This window comes from Macrotis lagotis, chromosome 6 (assembly GCF_037893015.1).
Source record: "Macrotis lagotis isolate mMagLag1 chromosome 6, bilby.v1.9.chrom.fasta, whole genome shotgun sequence".
Lineage (NCBI taxonomy): Eukaryota > Metazoa > Chordata > Mammalia > Peramelemorphia > Peramelidae > Macrotis > Macrotis lagotis.
The window spans coordinates 1,381,072-1,399,477 of record NC_133663.1 but is presented as its reverse complement, the minus strand read 5'-3'; the positions used below and the strand labels follow the sequence as shown (position 1 = coordinate 1,399,477).

The 18,406-nt window shown below is 60.1% G+C and overlaps 1 protein-coding gene across 2 annotated transcripts in view; it reads left to right on the top strand.

Annotated features, from left to right (window-relative positions):
* The window catches only part of SPNS2 (SPNS lysolipid transporter 2, sphingosine-1-phosphate), a 43,951-nt gene that overhangs the window by 22,404 nt on the left and 3,141 nt on the right, over positions 1–18,406 (top strand). For both annotated transcript variants that reach the window (XM_074190541.1, XM_074190542.1), the window contains 9 exons: positions 1,972–2,108; positions 6,748–6,899; positions 7,397–7,463; positions 8,857–8,999; positions 9,821–9,973; positions 10,191–10,380; positions 15,474–15,539; positions 17,119–17,217; positions 17,732–17,895. In XM_074190541.1, the coding sequence (XP_074046642.1) occupies positions 1,972–2,108; positions 6,748–6,899; positions 7,397–7,463; positions 8,857–8,999; positions 9,821–9,973; positions 10,191–10,380; positions 15,474–15,539; positions 17,119–17,217; positions 17,732–17,895 (1,171 nt within the window). The remainder of the gene's footprint in view (positions 1–1,971; positions 2,109–6,747; positions 6,900–7,396; positions 7,464–8,856; positions 9,000–9,820; positions 9,974–10,190; positions 10,381–15,473; positions 15,540–17,118; positions 17,218–17,731; positions 17,896–18,406) is intronic.

The window sequence follows — 18,406 nt, the reverse complement described above, 5'->3', positions numbered from 1 at the left end:
CCAGCTCAGCCCCATCTTTCTAGCCCAGAAACCCAAGGGGGCAGGGGGTGGGTGCTGTTTGTTTTTAGAGAGCTCCAGTCCTGTCCCCAAAACAGCCCTGCCCATAGGTGGGGCAGGAAAAGGCCAGTCACCTCAGGCAGGAGCGGAAGGGAGGGGACGGCCAGGACTGGACACCCTTTCAGGCCAGTCATGCAGAGCATCTGGGCTCCCTGTGGCATCCCTTCCTTGAGCAGACACAACCCAGATCTGGGGCTCAGTGCCAGCCCTAACCTCATTCTTCTCTTCTCCCTCACCCTCACTCTCCCCTTCCCATGCCATGGCTAGTGTTGCCCACTTATGAGCCATCTTCTACAAGAGGGTCAGCCCAGACAGCCCAGCTTGGGGAGGGGGCTCTGCTGCCTGGCTGCCCTTCTAGGTCATGGACCACCTGAGGCCAGTGAGCTGGATTCCTCTGATAGGCTGCCGCCTACCATCTGCCATCTGCTATTGATGGGGTGCCTGGGTCCCTGTGGGCATCTTTGGTCAGCCCAGCATGGAGCAAGGAGTGAGTCTCCCTGACCCTTTCCAAAGGGTGTCATGGTCTCTGGCTTGACCCAGGTCAGCCTAGCAAGTGAAGAAGAGGACCATGGTGTGGCTTAGGGCTCTCTAGTGCCACATCCTCTCCTTAGTCTTCCTCCCCACCCAAGGTTGGGCACCCAAAAGGCCTTGCCTTGCCAGCCCAGGTGCCCACCAGGAAGGGAACCACTCAGTGTTCCTCAGTAATCCTGCTCCCTGCTCAAGGACTTCCATTGCCCTGACCTCTGAGGGAAACCTATTTCCTTGCTCAGAGGCAGAAGCCTCCTTAATGTACAGCTCTGGGGCATTCTGGGGAGAGGGGGCAGCGAAACCTGGTGGGGAGCACCCACAGCTCTGGGCTTTGGCCCAGCTGACTTGTGACAGCTCCTCTGAGATGGGGCCTGTTTAGCTGCATTTTTCCTGGTTAATAAGTCACTCGGAGCCCAGACCATGGTGCCTGCTGATTGTTTTTGTAAATTCTTAGATTCTGCTCCTTGTGGTTTCTTAATCCAAAGTTTTGCTTCAGGTGAGCTGGTCTGGCCTTCTTATCTCTCTTCCTCCTCTTCCTACTTCTCCTCCCCCTCCTCCTCTTCCTCACTCTGCTTTTCCTTTTCCTGCTCTTCCCCATTCCTAGAGATTTGTAGAGGGTGAGAAAAAAGGGGTAATGGCTGAGGGAGCCCAAGGTGACTGGAGGGTCTCGTCATGGAAGTCCTGACTAAGGTCAGTGTCAGCACTACCCATAGCTGTAGCAAGACCCCAGAGAGGAGCATGACCGTGATCTTCCTGAAATGGTGAGAAGTGGGGGTCCACCTGGGTCCACCTTGACCCTTCCCACAGCCTCTGACCGCAAGCCCAGCCAGGAGCAGGAGAACCCTGGGACCTGTCCTTGCCCATTTAGGGAGTGACTGCCCCCTCAAGCAGGTCTCCCCACCTTGCTGGGCCTCCATTTGCTGGCCAGTGAAATGGGGCCGATAGGGACAACTAAGTGGCTCAGCAGATAGAGCACCGGCCCTGGAGTCAGGAGGACCTGAGTTCAAATCCAGCCTCAGACACTTAATAATTGCCTGGCTGTGTGGCCTTGGGTGAGTCACTTAACCCCACTGCCTTAAAGAAAAAAAATTAAAAAAAATAAATGGGGTCACTTGTCTTGGGTCTGCCTGTCTGCTGGGGCCTTGCTCTTGGTCAGAACGTGTCTGGACTGCTGGGTTGCCCTGGCCTGTGTAGAGAGGAGCTGCCTGAGCTTGGAAACGAGGCTTTTGCACAGGAATGTTGGTAGCCAGGTCAAGGCAACATCAAGCGCCCCCTCCGGTCTGGGGAGGCTCTTCTAGGCCACTCAGTCAAGAAAGGAAGCCGGGGGAGGCCAAGGGGGTCTGTGTTGGGCGCCCCCGTGTCACTCAGCCTGCTCTCCCTCCACAGTGTTCATCTGCAGCTTCATGGTGGCAGCCCCCATCTTTGGGTACTTGGGGGACCGCTTCAACAGGAAGGTCATCCTGAGCTGTGGCATCTTCTTTTGGTCTGCAGTCACCTTCTCCAGCTCCTTCATCACGCAGCAGGTGAGGCCTGGGCAGGGGATGGGGGATCTTGGAGACCAGGTCCAGCCCCCTGGGGCTCCTCCTCCACAGGACACCCCCCATCCTGTTTCCTTGGCCCTATCCTGTACCTGTGGGTCTGGGAAGATGGGATGGCTATGCTCGGGCATGGGTGAGTTCAAGCTAGCTTAGGGTAGGGGGGAGCCTGGGTGATGCTGGGGGGCTCTGGCTACTCTCTTTACCCCTCTCAGGAGGCGCTGTGGGCAGGCGCCTCTCTCCTCCCAAACCTTCACAGCAGCACCTTAGGCCCATTTTCCAGAGAAAAACAAGGTCATTTAGCAAGTAGGAGGGACTTGCTATAGGGAGCAGAGGGCAGAACCAGAGATGGAATTCAAACCCAACCCCCCTCCCTGACACCCCCCACAGAGGGGCAAGAGGTTGGTTTTGGCCTTGGGGGCGGGGACAGGGCTGCTTCTCAGGGCCAGGTCGAGAGGGGGTGTGGGGGCCACCCTGCCTGGGACTCCCCTGGCCAAGCCAAGAGGGGAATTCCTATCTCAGGAGGAAGAACTTGAGGGAAGCCAAGGGAGCAAAAGCTGAGGGTCTGAGCATCCCCAGGCCAGGCCTTGACCTGGGCCCCAGGGGATCAGACTGGCGGTAGAATGGTCCCTCTGTGGCGCCTTAAGAGTAGAAATGAGTTGGGGCGGCAAGGTGGTGCAATGGATAGAGCATCAGCCCTAGAGTCAGGAGGACCTGGGTTCAAATCCAGCCTCAGACACTTAATAATTACCTAGCTGTGTGGCCTTGGGCAAGCCACTTAACCCCACTGCCTTGCAAAAAAACTTAAAAAAAACAAAGAGGAGCAATGAGTTCCCTGTCACCGCTTGTTAGTGTTCAGGGAAGGTTCACGTAGAGGCTGGGCAGCTCAGAGGACCCTCCCCACTCTCCACTCTGGCAGCCGCCAACCAGGCCAGGCCGGCGCCACTTGGGAGGCCACGCAGACCTCTTCTAACTTTGGCCCACATTGGTTCTCAACTTCATCTGCCCCCCTGCCCCTCAGCCTCCCTAGGGTCCTGACTGACTCCAGCCTTGGTCCAGGCCCACTGTCTGCAGGGGAGGAGGGGGAGCTGGAGAGAGGATGAGAGGGAGTGGGGAGAAGAGAAGGAAGGGGCGAGGGTGTGGGTGGGGGCGGGGGCCATCAACAGCCAAGGGTTCTGCCCATGCCCACCCTGGGCTCTCTCCGCTGGGATGGCCCTGGCAGCCGCGGCTCTGGGGCTGTATTCCTGAGACTAGAGAAAGGTAGGCCAGGTGGCCATTCCCGGCCTTCAAGGCCCCCCATGCCAGCCACCCTTGCCCGGCTCCTCAGAACGCCTGGGCTTCACTGGGCTCACACTGTGCTGGCTCTGCCAGCCCTCTTCTCCTCCCCTTCCCCCACCTCTTCCCCTCCTCTCCTTCTCTCCTCTCTTTCCCCTCCTCCTTTCCACTTCTCCTTCCCCATCTCCTCCTTCTCCTCTGTGGGGGGTGGAGGGCAGGTGACTGGAGGGGAGGGTCTGGGAGCAGCCCCCCAGGGAGGGGGCTAAGGTACTTCCAGCGTGAGGAGTCCCAGGGGAGGAAGCTTCTGTGGATGGGCGCAAGCCCGGGGGGTCCGGGCCTGGAAAGGCTGCCCTTGGCTGGGAGATCTCCTCAGACCCCCGCAGGCCGTCTGCTCGCCTTCCCTGCCCCCTCTCCCCCATTCCCTGGACGCCGGCCGGGCAGGGTTCAGCCCGACGCCTCCCATTTTTAGAAACCTGCCAGTTTCTCCATCACTTCGATCACACTCGGTGTCCCGTGAGGGTGGGAGGGTGACGATGACGTCAGTCCTTCGGGGAGCTGTGACCTCCGAGGGGGAGCTCTGGCCAGTGACGCAGATGGCAGCCCTGGGGGGGGGGGCTGAGGAGCTGGGGGAGACACTTGGGGGGGCAAGGAAAATGGCCACAGGCCCCCCAACAGTTCTGCCTTAGCATCCTCTCGGGTCCATCCATCCCTGCTCCCAGATATTGTGCCGCCCCCCCCCCCCCACTGGACTGTTGCAGGAGCTGGCTGGGTGGGGGTGGGGGGTGTCTCCCTGCCCCCTGCCTCTCCTACGGTGACCAGGGGAGCTTTATGATACCCCAAGTTCTCCCCTGCTCAATGAGGTCCCATGGCTCCCCATTCCTCTTAAGCGCAGGGCCCTGGAGGCCCTTTCGGTGGATCCTGCAGTGTCACCACTCCCTCAGCCGACTCCTCCTTGGAATGCTCCCCTCCTCCTTCCGGCTCCCCCATCCCTCCCTTTGGGGCTCAGCTCCCTTCCAGGGTCCTGGCCTAGCAGCAGACTCCAGTCCCCAGAGCCCTGGTCTCATGCCCCCCATCTCAGTCCAGACTCACCCCAAGGGCGCCTTTATTCATTCCACCAACATCAACTAATAAAAGCCAGACAGTTTAGCTCATTTTGGGCACAGAACTTTCCCGAAGCAGGAACAGAAATCCCCTGTTGGACATGAGCCCTACTGGGGTGGACATGAGGGAAGAGTGGGCAGGGTCAAGGGACAAATGGGGTCGGGGGAGGCTGGGTAGAGGGCCCAGAAAAGCCAGGCTGAGCGTGGAAGGAGAAAGGAGAGGGGCAGGGCAGGACCAGTGGGACAGAGTGGAGGGGGGACCAGAGGGCCAGAGTCCGTGGCCGTGAGATGGGAAGACAGCCCTTGTGCCCAGGCTGGGTGGAGAAGATGAGGGGGTTGAGAGGCATCCTCTGAGAATGGCTTCACAGGAAGCCCATCCAAACCAAAAGGGACCCAAGAGCCGAGAGCCAAGGGTGAGCTGGGGGGAGACTGTGGACCCCCTTCCATATAGTAGCTCTTTGACTCCTCCCAGCCTGAGTAGAAACTGCTCTTATTCTCCCATTTTACAGGGAGGAAACTGAGGCAGACAGACAGAGTGACTTGCCCAGGGTCTCACAGCTACTGAGTGTCTGAGGCTGAATTGGAACAGGCCAATGCTCTAGGCTGAGTGACCCCCTGGTGACACGGATCTCACTAGCAGTGGCAGGACCAGTGACATCAGGGCCAGAATCAGCTTTAAGTGAGGCCCAAATGGGCCAAATCCTCAGCCTCGCTCCTCTCTTCCGGAGGCCTGGGGTCTCCCTGAGGACCCTCCTCCTGGGTTTGCAGACTGAATGATCAGAGCCAGAGTGGAGGGGGATGAAGGAGACTGGGAAGCTGCTGGGCCCTGGAACTGGCCGTGGCGCTGGCTCTTCCTGCCCAGAATCCCGATGGAGTGGAGGGCATGTGGGGGCTGGGTTGCCAGCGGCTCAATCCTCAGCGCTTGCAGCGAGGAGCTTAGCCCTCAGACCCCGCCAGGAGCCCCTGCTTGCCATCACCTGACACCCCTGGCCCAAGCCCCACTGGCGGGACATACTTGGGCAGATTAGTCTCCTGTCCATCAGTTGGGCCCTAAGCTCCTTGGAACCAGAGGGAAGAGGCATGAGGTGGTCTCTCTCTGTCTCTCTGACTGTCTCCCTTCTCCCCCTCCTCCCTTCCTCCTCCTTCCCCTCTCCCCCTCTCCCTCCTGTTTCTCTTGTTCCCATTCTCCCTTTCTCTCCCCTTCTCCCTTCCTCTCCTCCCCCTCTACCTCTTCCTCCTCTCCCTTTTTCTCTCCCCCTCCTCTTTCTCTCCTCCTCCCCCCCCCCTGCCTGCCGCTCACTCCCCAGTCTCTCTCATCAAACTAACTGGTATTTGCTGCTTGTAAGGATAACGACCTAATTAGGTCTTTCCTTCCCCAAAATTTGGGGCAATTACCAGAAGCAGTGGCTGAAGTCCAGCCAGGCCACTTGGTAGTTTGTTGATCACCTCATGAATTAGGCTAAGAGCTGCCTGCCAGCCGGTGCCCACGAGACACCAGGAGGGAGGCCGGGGCTGCCACAGGACACCTGGCAAGGGCAAGCGTGTGGTGGGGTTGTTATAGAATTCTCCGTCTGAGGGATGGAGTGGGCCTACCGGTCCCAGGCTAGCAGGTGAGAGGCCGTTCGTAGACAGCGAGGTAAGCTGCTGGCTATGGAGTCAGGAGGGCCGGATTTCCAATCAGCTTCAGGCACCAACTAACTGGGAGGCAAATCTGCCTCAGTTTCCGCAACTGTAAAATGGGGAGAATCACAGTCTGACCTTGTCAGGGTGGTTGTGAGGATCGCCTCAGGCCTGGCATCTAGGAGGGCCTTCTGCCCGCTTCCCTGCTGGCTCTCATACCTTGAGAAACACTAGGCAGGCCTTCCCTGCGGCGGGCCTGGGGCAGCCAAGGTCGCTCTGGCACAACTTGACTGGAAGCTAGGGGAGCTCATGGGAGTGCAGCGGGTATGGCAGAGGCCTGGCAGGGCTTGGGAAACAGGAGGGGAGCCCCCCATCCACCTGAAGGGCCCTTCTCCAGGCTCTCAAGGCCCTCCAGTTGTAGCAGCCTTCGGGGCCAGCATTGTCAGCCAGGCTGGAGATCCTGGTGAGGGGCCGGGGAGCAGCGGGGCAGGGTCTCCCTGGAGATGTGAGGGGGCTTAGGCTCTTCTCTGCCTTCGCAGACGTTCTAGGGTCAGGCCCTCTGCTGGGGCCTCAGCCTAGCCTGGGCCCTGGAGGCCTCTCCTGAAGGTCCTTCTCCCTCCCCTTGTCTGCAGTATTTCTGGCTTCTGGTCCTCTCGAGAGGCTTGGTCGGGATTGGAGAAGCCAGCTACTCCACCATCGCCCCCACCATCATTGGAGACCTCTTCAACAAGAACACCCGCACACTCATGCTGTCCATTTTCTACTTTGCCATCCCCCTGGGGAGGTAGGAAGGTCCCCTCCCCTGCTGGGCTCTGGCTGAGGGTGACCCCGACCATGGGGCAAGGGGGGCCTGAGAACGCCCAGGAGCACTGGGCTGGAAGGGTTGATCATCGACCCCAGACTGAATCGTGCTTTTCGTTTGCTAAGGACTGGCTGGGACGGGAAGGGAAGGGAAGGCCAGGCGGGGCCGAGTGCCTGCCAGCCCCCTCCTCACTGGGAACAGTGACCAAATAGGATTCCTCTACCGGGAAGATTTGGATCCGGCTTTCCATAGAGAAGGGACTCGACATCATTCTCTTGGCTGTACATTTGGGGTCAAAGGAAGCCTGTGGTCTCCTTCCTTCCACCCCCCAAGCATCGAGCCCATGTTTAGAGTGTCTCTGTGAGCATGGTCTTAGTCGGGAGCTGGCGGCTCTCACCTCCCGCCTCCTTCTTCCCACCTCCCTCCTCTCCTCCCGGCTCTCCCCTCCCACCCCTCACATTACACTCTCCTTTTTTCAGTGGCCTGGGCTACATCACTGGATCAAGTGTGAAGCAGGTGTCCGGAGACTGGCATTGGGCCCTGAGGGTGAGTGGCATCCCTCCTCCCCCTTGTGGCTTTGTCCAGCCTTCCTATCTCTTCCTGTTCATCCTTATGATGCTTCTGGGAAGTGGCAGCCCCTGGACCCATTTTACAGATGAGGAAACAGAGGTCCAAAGGCCTCAGGGACCTGCTCCAGGCTCAGCCACTGGCAGACCCAGGACCCACAGAGTAATCCTGGCCCCCAGCCCAAGGCTCCCCCTCTGAGTCCCATGGCAGTTGGGAGAACAAGCTGAGGGACTAGGACTGGAGACAGACACTCCAGTCCCCTGGCCTCCGGGCTCTAGGCAGGAATGCAGAAAGCTTAGACCAACAAATGTATCTCGCCTTAAGACAAGGTCCTGGGCGCGGAAGGCCTGGCCAGGCCACACTTACCACCCAGGAGCTCAGGACTGCCCTTTGGAGTTGGTGATGGGGGCCTCTACACGGGAGGAATATGGACAGAGGGGTGTAGCCTGGAAAAAAGGGGAAGTGAGGGGGATGTTTGAAGATTTCAAAACAAGGCTGTTTGGAAGGAGGTCCCAGTGGGAAAATCAGAGTGTGTGTGTGTGTGTGTGGTGGGGATCAGTCAGCGGCGTGCCAAGAGGCCCATCGAGGCTGGATGCCAGGATCTCCCAGTGAGAGCAGCCCAGTATGGAGCAGACTGCTTCCCAGGAGGTGGGCTTCCCCTCACTAGAGGTGTCCAGCACAAGGCTGGGTGACTTCCCCCACCCCCAGCCCCTAGTCATGGACTTGGACTGAACATCCTCCAAGGTGCCTCCCTGCTCTGAGAGCAGAGAACACACTGGGCCTGGGTGCAATTCTGTCTTTGCCACATCCTAGTGAGCTGATGTATACACCACTGGGCCTCAGTTTCCCCATGGGTGGACCCCTTGGCCTCTGAGGGCCCTTCCAAGTCTGGTTCATGCTTCTGGGGTTGGGGATGGGGGACAGATGCCCCACACAAGAAGAGAAAAATCAGACTTGGCGCTGTCTGCACAGAGGCCTGAGGGAAGGGTCCCTGATGGAGGAGCTACTGCCTACTCCCTTCTCTCTGCTCTGGGGGCTCCCTCCCCAGGCCCAGGAGCCGGCTGGCCCGGCCACACTAAATCAACCACTGCTGTCAAGAAACTGTGGGCTCAGGGTGGCTTCCTGCTTTGAGGAAAGAACCCTTTGTTAGCAGCTTCCGCTCTGAGGGGGCCTGAGACACTGGGTTTCCTGCAATTCTAACCTCCCAGGGCCTTGGCTGGGCCCATGCCCCCCTTCCCACACAGCACCCGGACCCTGGCCCTGGAATGCCCTGCCAGCAGCATCTGCAGCTGGCATCTCTCCTGGCCTGGTCTGGGGGTGAAGAAAAGCAGAGAAGCTTGGACCCCTCCTCAGCGTGTTTTCTCCCCGCCAGGTGTCTCCAGTCATGGGGATGATCACCGGGACGCTCATCCTCCTCTTCGTCCCAGCGGCGAGGAGAGGGCCTGCGGAGCAGCTTGGGGGACAGCTGAAGGCCCGCACCTCGTGGCTCCGGGACATGAGGGCACTGATCCGGAAGTAAGCAGCTCCCCCGTTCCCATGGTGGCTGCTGCCCAGACAAACCGAGTCCCCTCAGGGAGCCCTTCCCGTGGCTCCCTCCCAGTCAGACCATATTCCCCCCCTTGCCGCACCACAGCCCCTTTCGGCCTTCACCGGCATTTACATTCACTGCCTCTGTCCCCAGCCCTTGATGTCCCTTCTCTTCCCCAGGGAGGTGGGACCCCCAGCCACAGCCTCAGGACCCCACTTAGCAAGGAAAACTTAATTTCCTTAAAAAAGGGGAACTCCATCTGGGCTGACATTTGTCCCTCACTGCCCACCAGAGGTTTTCTGTAGTTCCAGCCCTCTCTCCTGTGCCACTGGCTCTGGCCTCCTGCTAACAGATCTGCCTCCCCCAACCTGAGGTGTGGACTCCCCTGTCTAGAGCCTGGAAATTCCAGGTCGTCCAGGGAGGCCCAGCTGATGTTGGTTGATCTCCAACCTTCCCTGCTATGACTCGGCCATAGGCTGGAACGCCTCTTTAAAACGAGATGACAGAAGCAGCAGGACCTGAGTTCAAATCTAGTCTCAGGCGCTTTCTAGTTGTGAGACCCTAGGCAAGTCACCTAGCCCTGAGGAAGGGCGGGGAATAGACCTAGAAAGAGCTCTGAATTTGAAGGGGTTCCAAAAGTATTTGAAAGGAGCCCCCAGTGTAGACTTGTTTAGCAGCTGCCGTAAGTTGGGGTACTCAGGCAGGGCCCCCTGCCCTGACCCAAGCTCAGAGAAGCTGAGAACCTGGGCACAGGCCCCTCTCTGTGTGGGGAGGGCGTACCAAGCGGTGACTCCTCCCCCCTGCCCAGTCGCAGTTACGTCTTCTCCTCGCTGGCCACCTCTGCTGTCTCCTTTGCCACCGGAGCTCTGGGCATGTGGATCCCCCTGTATTTACACCGGGCCCAGGTTGTGCAGAAAACCACAGAGACCTGCAGCAACCAGCCCTGTGAGACCCGGGACAGGTGAGGCCTGAGAACTAGGGTGGTGGGGGTCTCAGTAGCAGGGCCTGCCCCTGCCCCCAGGCCCCACTCCCTCAGAAACTTCCAGGGACTCTTCCCCCGACTCTTGCTCTCCTCTGTTGGGCCTTGGGTCTCCCCTCACCACCTTCCCCCCTCTCCTCTGCTGGGGTCTTGGGTCTCACCCCCTCGCCCCAGGCCTTAGGACTTGCTTTCTTCTTAGCCTCATCTTCGGGGCCATCACTTGCTTCACCGGTTTCCTGGGGGTGATCACCGGGGCCGGAGCCACCAAATGGTGCCGCCTGAAGACGCAGAGGGCAGACCCCCTGGTGTGCGCCGTGGGCATGCTGGGGTCAGCCATCTTCATCTGCCTCATCTTCGTGGCAGCCAAGACCAGCATCCTGGGTGCCTATGTAAGTCCTCGCGGGGCTGGGGGTGGGCCTGGGGGGAGGCAAGGTACGCCCGTTGGGGGTCGCTGTGCTCAGCACCATGGATAGTGTCTGCTCTCGGGGCTCAGGTGTCCCGAGAGGAGTCTTATTTCTCTAAGAACTCCCTGATGCCCCGATGGGGGTGGGGTGGGAGCGCTGCGGCCTGGTGGGGCGGCAGGTCGGCGAGGGCTGGAGGGAGGGGGTCCGAGTTCATCCTTGTTCTGGCTCCGGCCAACTCCCCAACTTGCAGGCCCGTTCTGCCTCGGTTTCTCTGGCGGGGCCCTCTCCCAAGCGGCCCTCCCAGAGCCTGGCGGCCCCTTCTCGGTCCTTCTCCATCCTTCCTGATCTTTGCGGCTGCAGACGGGGTCAGCCCCCTCGTCTCCCCGGGCTTTCCTTGGCCCCGATTATAACGGCAACGTTTTCTAGAATGCCTCGTCAGGACTTTGTGCTCCTCGTTGCCTTTGAAGCTCACCACAGCACGGGAAGGTCGGCCCTCACGCTACACCCATTTTGCAGATGAGGCAAACAGAAGCTCGGTGATTGCCTAGCTAAGGGCTGGATTTGGGTCTTCCAGGCCTGGCCCTCTGTGTCCTGCCTGACTAGCCTGGTTCTCCTCCTGCTTGTCTGGTGGCTCCTTCTCGGGCTGGATCCTCATACGGGTCGTGCCTGCTAGTGGTGGGGGGTCCCCTGCCCCTTCTCTTCTCCCTCCATCCCGCCTCACTCGGTGATGCCGTCGGCTCCCGGCTCCCTGCTGGGGATTCCCAAATCTCTCCTGCCTGCCCCAAGCTGTCGTCTTGACCTCTGGTCTTGCCCTTCGGACGTCTCGAATGGGGTGTCCTGGAACATCTGAGCTAATTATCTTCCTCTGCTCCCGGTGCTTCTCCACTGACCCTCCGGCTCCCAACTCCTCACTCCAGCTCCCTGCCCTGCTCCCCAGGTCCAAGTGGTGACATCTCGTCTCTGTCACACACCCCACGCCCCTCCTTCGATGCTGCCGCTCATCACTTCATGCCTGAACTGTGCTGGGGGTCTGTCTGCCCCGAGTCTCTCCCCACTCTACCCCAACTTCCATTCCACGGACCCATTCATTCTCCTTTTGTCCCCAAAGGAATTTTCCTAAGTGACCGTGCTCATTAAATACCAGGGGTTCCCTGTCACCTTTAAGATCAAATCTAAAATCACTTTGAGCTTTTACACTCTTTTATCACCCACTCTCCCTCCCAACTTTTTCAGTCTGCTTATTCCTGGTCCCCTCTCCCACATATCAGTGACCCGGTGACCCTGGTCTCCTGGCTGTTCCAGACACAAGAGGCTTCATCTCCAGACTGGGCATTTCCTCTAGTTAGCCCCTGGCTTGGGATGCCCTCCCTCCTCACTTTCTGCCTTTTGCCATCACTTGATGCTGGTGCCTTCCCTCTGCTGATCACCTCCATAGCATTCTGGCTAAGCTCGTGCCTAGGTTGCTGTCTGTCTGTGGTGGGCCTGTTAGTGGACAGGGAGGCTTTGGCCTCAGTGTTTTGACAGCGTCTGTTGACTTGATTTCTTAGGATATCAGCACAAATCCCATGCCAACCGCACCTCCACCTCTCTGCCCTGATGGCCTTTCTCAGGTTCTGTAGCCTCTGACATTGTGGACCTGCCTCCCCTCAGACACTCTTCTTTGGTGTGGCGGCCTTCTTCGGCCTCTCCTCCTGACCGTCTGGCCACCTCAGACGGTTTCCCTCCCCCTCCGAAACCTTCCTCTGACTGTTGAAGGTGCTGAGCCTTCTTTCAGGCTTCCAGGTCTGATAGCTGTGAGGGTTGTCCTTCTCCCAGGCCCAGTCACTCTCACATCTGTCCCCTTTTCTCTACTCACATAGCCACACCTTAGTGCAGGCCCTCATGGTCCCTTCCCCAGACTAGTCCACTGGTATCCGTCTGGTCTCGGATCCATCTCTCACATGCCTGCCACAGGCCCCTCTGCAAGCACAGAGGTGGCCAGGCCATGCCCTTCCACCTATCCTGTGACTCCCTCTGCCATCATAGCCTGGCTCCAACCAAACATTGCTGGTTGCCCATGAACCTCCCTGCCGTCTAGCCAGACTGACCTTCCTTCTGTTTCTCACAAATGGTGATGCCTCTTATCTCTGCACCTTTGCACTAGGCATTCCCCCACACCTGGAATGCCCTCCCTCCTCACCTCCATCATCCTTCCAGATTTGACTTGAATGCTATGACCTGCAACCTGTTCTGCCAGATCACTAATGCCTCTCAGCCCCCCTCCCAATTAACGCCTTATGTCTACATTTTGTTCCTGTGTATGCATTTTCAGATATGTCCATGCTGTCTCCTCAATAGGTTGTAGGCTTCCTGAAAGCAAGGCTGGTTTCTTCCTTCTCTCTCTCCTTTCCTCCTTTTTCTTTCCTCTCCCTTCCCTTCTTCCTTTCCCACTCCCTCCTCTTCCCTTCCTTTCTTCCTTCCTTCTTTTTTCATTTTCTCTCAGTGCCTTGGACAGTGCCTGTCACTTAGTAGTCTCTTGGTGATGAGTGTTTGATCCCGTTTCTAAGTCTTCAAATATGCCCAGTTGATGAATTTGTCTCTTCTCCATCTTATTGCTCTCCTCCGCACACGCTCCAACAGATAACGACATCTTCCTCAAATGTGGCATCTCCCAGTGTGGTGTGATGCCAACAGAGGAAAGCAGCTTCTGAATCCTCCCTCTTCCTGGGTCTGGCCCAAGGCCTCCTTAGCTTTCTCAGTGATCGCAGCACGTGGCTGAAGCGGCACACTGAGCTTACCGTCCCCTCAGACCCCCGTGCCCTTTTCAGATAAACTGCTGTCCAGTCCTGCCTGCCTCCTTTGTCTTGGGCTTGGAACTCCAGTCTAAGACTTGACACGAGTCCCTCATTGAGTTATGACATTTTTCCTGGATGTTGTCCGCATGTCTTGTTCTTGATAAGAACATGCTTGGTGGCCACCCACAGTCTTCCTGCTGTGGTCTGGCAGGGCTGGGCAGGGGGGACCCTTACATCCCATCATCAAGCCAGGAAACAGCTCCTTCAGCCTGAGATCATGTTCACCTTTTTGGCAGCAGGGTGGTGACTAAATCTTCCCTCCTGCTTTGGCCTGCTTCCCCAGGTCACTCTGCCCTCGCTATGCGGGGGGCAGGGTGGGTTATCTCAGTGCCTGGGCTATCTCGGCTCAGGACCTTCTTTCACCAGGCATCCTAACCCTAAGCCAACTCTTTCAGAGTTTGGGAAGTTGCTGGCCTTGGCCTGGGGCCCCAACGAAGAAGAGTCGGTCCGTTATGGGCTAGCTCTCCCCCCTGAGCAGTTTGTTCTCTCCCCTCCCACTGGAAGCAGGAGATGGCAGCAGAGTTGGGGAGTCCCGCTTCCTGTCCCTGTACGCCTGAGGTACCTCCCCAAGCCTTCTCTGACTCCAAACTCCAGTGTCCACGCTCTGACTCTTTTACTAAAGGACTTTGGCTCATGCCCTTCCGGTCCCCTTTGGGACCCATCATCCGAGCTCCCTAGAGAGCCCCCTCTGCAGCCCCCTGGAGTCCTGAGCTGCTTCCCATTGCACCGTGTCTCAGGGAGGCTGACATCAGACCCTTTTCTCTGCTTCCTGCTGCCCTGCAGGCCTTGTCTGCCCGCACCGAGAGGTTGCCCCGTCCCACGGGTGGGCCTCGAGCCCTCGTCATCAAGGTGTCTGGTCCCGCGGAGTCACCTGCCGGGCTCTGTTGGTTAGAATTCAGTTCAGAGCAGCGAGGGGCAGACCGGTCCCCTCTGACCACAGGGAACGTGTGAAGGAAAGGTCCACAGGGAATGGACCTTTGGGGCCGCCTCCCAAGCATGGTGAAAGGCTCTGCCATCCTTGGACAGCACAATGTTTCTGGCACTCTTCTCTAGAACTTGACTTCAATGCCTCCATGCCCGTGAGATGCCCATGTCTTCCCTTTTGGAGGCTTCAGGTTCACCTGCCCCCCACACTCTGTGGGCTGGGGACCCCCATGACCACAGAAAATGGCAGAGGATTCATGGGAAGGGGCCTCCTCTGCTGCTATGATTTTGGGCCCTCCTGTCCCCTCGACACCACAGTACAGCCGTCTGGGCATCTCTCTGCCCCTCCTCAACTTCCAGTATATTTCTATGCCAGGGTCATTAGTACCCTCAAGGCCTTTTGGGGGCCTCCCAGATCTGCCTTCCTCCCTCCCTGCATTCTTCCTCTTCCCTCCCCCCCATAAATCTGCCAAAGGCCTCAGGCCTCTACACCCGTCCTCACTGGCCCCGTGGCAGCAGCAGCAGGAGCAGTTCATCATCATTCTTGGGGTGAACACTGGCTAGTGCCCTTTGACTTTGGCTCGGCCTAATGGGGGCATGGGGGGCGCTGGTCAGACGCTCGGTCCTTGGCTGGCTGCCTCCCATCGCCAGCCTGCCTGCACAGCCACCACTCCCTCTAATCAACACTTTTCCCTGGGCTGGGTCGGGCAGCTTGAGGTGGGGAATGAGCCAGAGAGCTCATCGTTGCTGGTCTGGGTGCCCAGACCTTGGCTGGGTCTTTAGGAGAAGGTCCAGAGTGGGGTGCTGCTCTCTCCAATGAGGCGATGTGATGCAGCCTGGGCATCGGGAGTGGGGAGAGAGTGCCACTGCCAGCAGGGACACTCTGGGCTTGACCTCGGCTGCTTACTTTTCCTGTCAACCTGGGTTCGATGGTTTGGGAGTCAGGAAGCCTGGGGCCAAGGCCCAGCGACTCCCCACAGGAGCAACCTTGGGAAGCGCCACCGGGCCCAAGAATGGACCAGCTTAGCAGAATCGGGGTGGGGAATAAGAACACCAAGAGAAAGGCCTTGGGTCCTCCCGCTGGAAGGCCAGGCTGACCCAAGCCACCCCCGGACCCTGCACCCTCAGCCGCCTGGATGCCCCCCCCCCCCAGCCCCAGCAGCTGGTCAGAGTCGATGGGTCCAGCCCTGCCAGCCGGACCCTCTAGCCAAGAGCGGGGTCCTGCCCGGCTTGGTCCTGGGTGACCTTGCCGCGGGCTGAGGGGGTGAGCTCCCCACCAACAGTCAGGCTAACCCCCTCCCCTCCCTCTTACTCCCCTAGATTTGCATCTTCATTGGTGAGACCCTGCTCTTCTCCAACTGGGCCATCACGGCAGACATCCTGATGGTGAGTGCCCCAACGCTGGCAGGGGCTAGGGCCAGGGCCCAGCCTGACCCGCCTCTGCCACGAGTGGTCCTGGTTGAGAGGCAGGGGTGCCTTGGCTGTGCCAAGCCTTGAATGCCGACGAGATGGAGCTGGACTTCCCTCCAAAGTCAGAGGGAGCCATGGGAGATGTTTGGGGAGGCAGAGGAGGGGGAAGAGAGGGACGGGTGGGGCCTCCCGGTGTGACAAGCCCCGAGTGGCTGCGTCCTGGCCTTCAGGCGCCAAGGCCGGGCTCCGGGGCCCTCGCTGCCATCGAGGCTCCCTGCCGGTCTGGTGACTGTCGCAGCCTCGAGACAAAGGCGCCGTGGGGGAGGGGCGGGGAAGTGCCAGCTGAGAGTCGGGGTTGTCGGCCACTGAGGCCAAGGCTGTTTACAGGGAGGTCAGCAACCGACACCAGCCTCGGACCAGCTGGGGCCGCCGCAGCCGCCCGGACAAAGCCGCTCAGTCCCCGAGGGGCCCGTGCCTGGGCTGGGCCTGTGAGGGGGGCGGGCGGCACAGGGAGGTCAGCGCAGGGTCAGCTGGCCTAGGAGGACTGGGCCGAGGACCGGGGCCTGGGGCAGGGGGCAGCCTGCGGGTTCGGGAGGGGAGGAGACGGAGGTGTGGCTGCCATTGCCTAGTTCTGGGGGGCGAGTGTCCGATCCCAGAAGAGCCGGCCCTCGACTCTACCCCAGCTGCCCCCAGAGCGGACACGGTGCCAAGCTTGGGGGCTCTGTGGCATCATGTGGAGAAGGGGAAAAGAGGCACCAAGGCGAACCTCCTTCAAGATCTGGGGGGAAGGGTGCCAACCCCCCAGGGTGCGGGGGAGACACAGGATGGCACAGTTTGTTTCTGCCGTTCCAAGACAGATTCTGTTGTAGGGCTGGGAGATGCCAGGGAAGTGTGGGCCTGGCATCACTGGCCCACAGGCTTGGCCCGGGGAGGAATGTAGGTGTGGCTGAAGAAGGCTCTAGGGATGGGGAGATCAGGGCTGGGGGTAGGGAGAGGGCAGCCGGGACAATGGGAGGAAGGAAGTATCGGGGTTTGGCGCATTCCTGGGGAGGGGGCAGCTTCCTGCCAGGCCGTCTCTTCCATCATCTCAGCCGATCCATCCCCCTGTCTCCCCTCCCCTGGCCCCCATCCCGACTCACTGTCTCCGTCCTGCAGTCCTCTCTGGGCCGTTGGGGGGGAGACCTCACTGCCGACTGCCAGCCTAGCCTGGGGGCCGGTGCTCCCACAGAGCCCAGCTTTCCTTCACACGTTCACACCCGCCCAGAAAACCTCGGCTGGCCCCCACCCCAGGGACCTGGCGGGGCTCGCTACTGAAAGAGGGGAGTCCTTTGGGGGCTCATCCCTCTCCCATCAGAGGGGCCTTTAGGGGATGAAGCCCACAGCGCCGCAGAGAAGGGGAGCCAGGTCCCCCTGGCATGACCCCCCCCACAAAACAGCAGAGGGGAGGAGAGGGTCCCAAGGCGGTGGGCTGCCTAATGATGCCATGTCCCAGGAGTGGGGGAGGCGCCTCTGACTCTGGGGGGCCGCGGGCTAACCTGGCCCCGTCTCCCCATAGTACGTGGTCATCCCCACTCGCCGAGCGACCGCAGTGGCCCTCCAGAGTTTCACTTCCCACCTGCTGGGAGATGCGGGTAGCCCCTACCTCGTTGGCTTTGTGAGTACTGTCCCGGACCAGGGATCTTGGGGACCCTTCCCTGGACTAGGCGGGAGCCCAGCCCACCTGTCTCCCAGGACCTGAGCACACCTGACTTTGGGGGTGGGGTGGGTGCTGAGGGCAGGAGTCCACCCCAGGGGCCCCACAATGCCTGAAGCTTTCCCGTCTGCTCATTGTCCCCTTTGCTGGCCTAAGAGGTGCCTCCACCTGAGGAGGCAAGGGGAGCCCCTAGGTGGGGTTGGCAGAGCATTGGGAAGCTGGGCTGAAGGGGAGGGGTCCAGGGGCAGGGAGAAAGGGCCAGAGCCTAGAGGTGGGAGAGCCCTGATGTTGCCCAGTGCTGAGGAGGGCAGGAGGGCAGCAGGTGGATGTGCCGGCCTCACCTTGGGGCAGGGCTCCCTGTGGAGGGACGACAGCCCCCAAGCGGCCTCCCACCCCCCTCTGGACCAGCCCCAGGACCGGGGAGCTGGCGAGCCTGGCCCCGGCCTCCCTCTGAGCCTCTCCTGGGCCCCCCCAGATCTCCGACCTGATCCGCCAGAGCACCCGCGAGTCCCCGCTCTGGGAGTTCCTGAGCCTGGGCTACGCCCTCATGCTCTGCCCCTTCGTGGTGGTCCTGGGTGGCATGTTCTTCCTCGCCACCGCCCTCTTCTTCCTCAGCGACCGGGCCAAGGCCGAGCAGCAGTAAGTGGCTATCAAGGGGCAGGGGTGGACCGGGTGGCTTGGAGGGCTCAGCCCGGGGGTCCTTGTCTGCTCCTTCGGGGTATTAATGGGGTGCCACCTGGTAGGACGCCCTTAGACACCCCTTTGTGAGGGGGAGGCTGGGAGTCCTGGTGAGTGGCCCAGGCCTCTGTGGGCAGCGTCCCGGGCTGCCGGTGCGTGGCCTGGGCCACATCAGATGACCGTGGCCCACAGGACTGGACAGGGAAGGAAAGAGGCAGCTACAGGTTTTCCCTGGTCACCTCCCGGGTTAGCCCCCGCCCCCCAGAGGGGCCAGGAGCCAGACTCAGCAGTTGTGGTGACCCCGGCCCAAGTCAGTGTGTGAGCCCGGGAGCCCCCAGGGCCTGGCCAAGGAGCACCCGAACCCAGGGGCACAGGGGCCTCTTCTGTAGGCACAATGCTTCCTGGGCCCCTTGTCTAGCCGGCGGGGGCTGGGGAGAAGGGAGGGAGCCTGCTGAGGAAGGGCCTCAGTTTC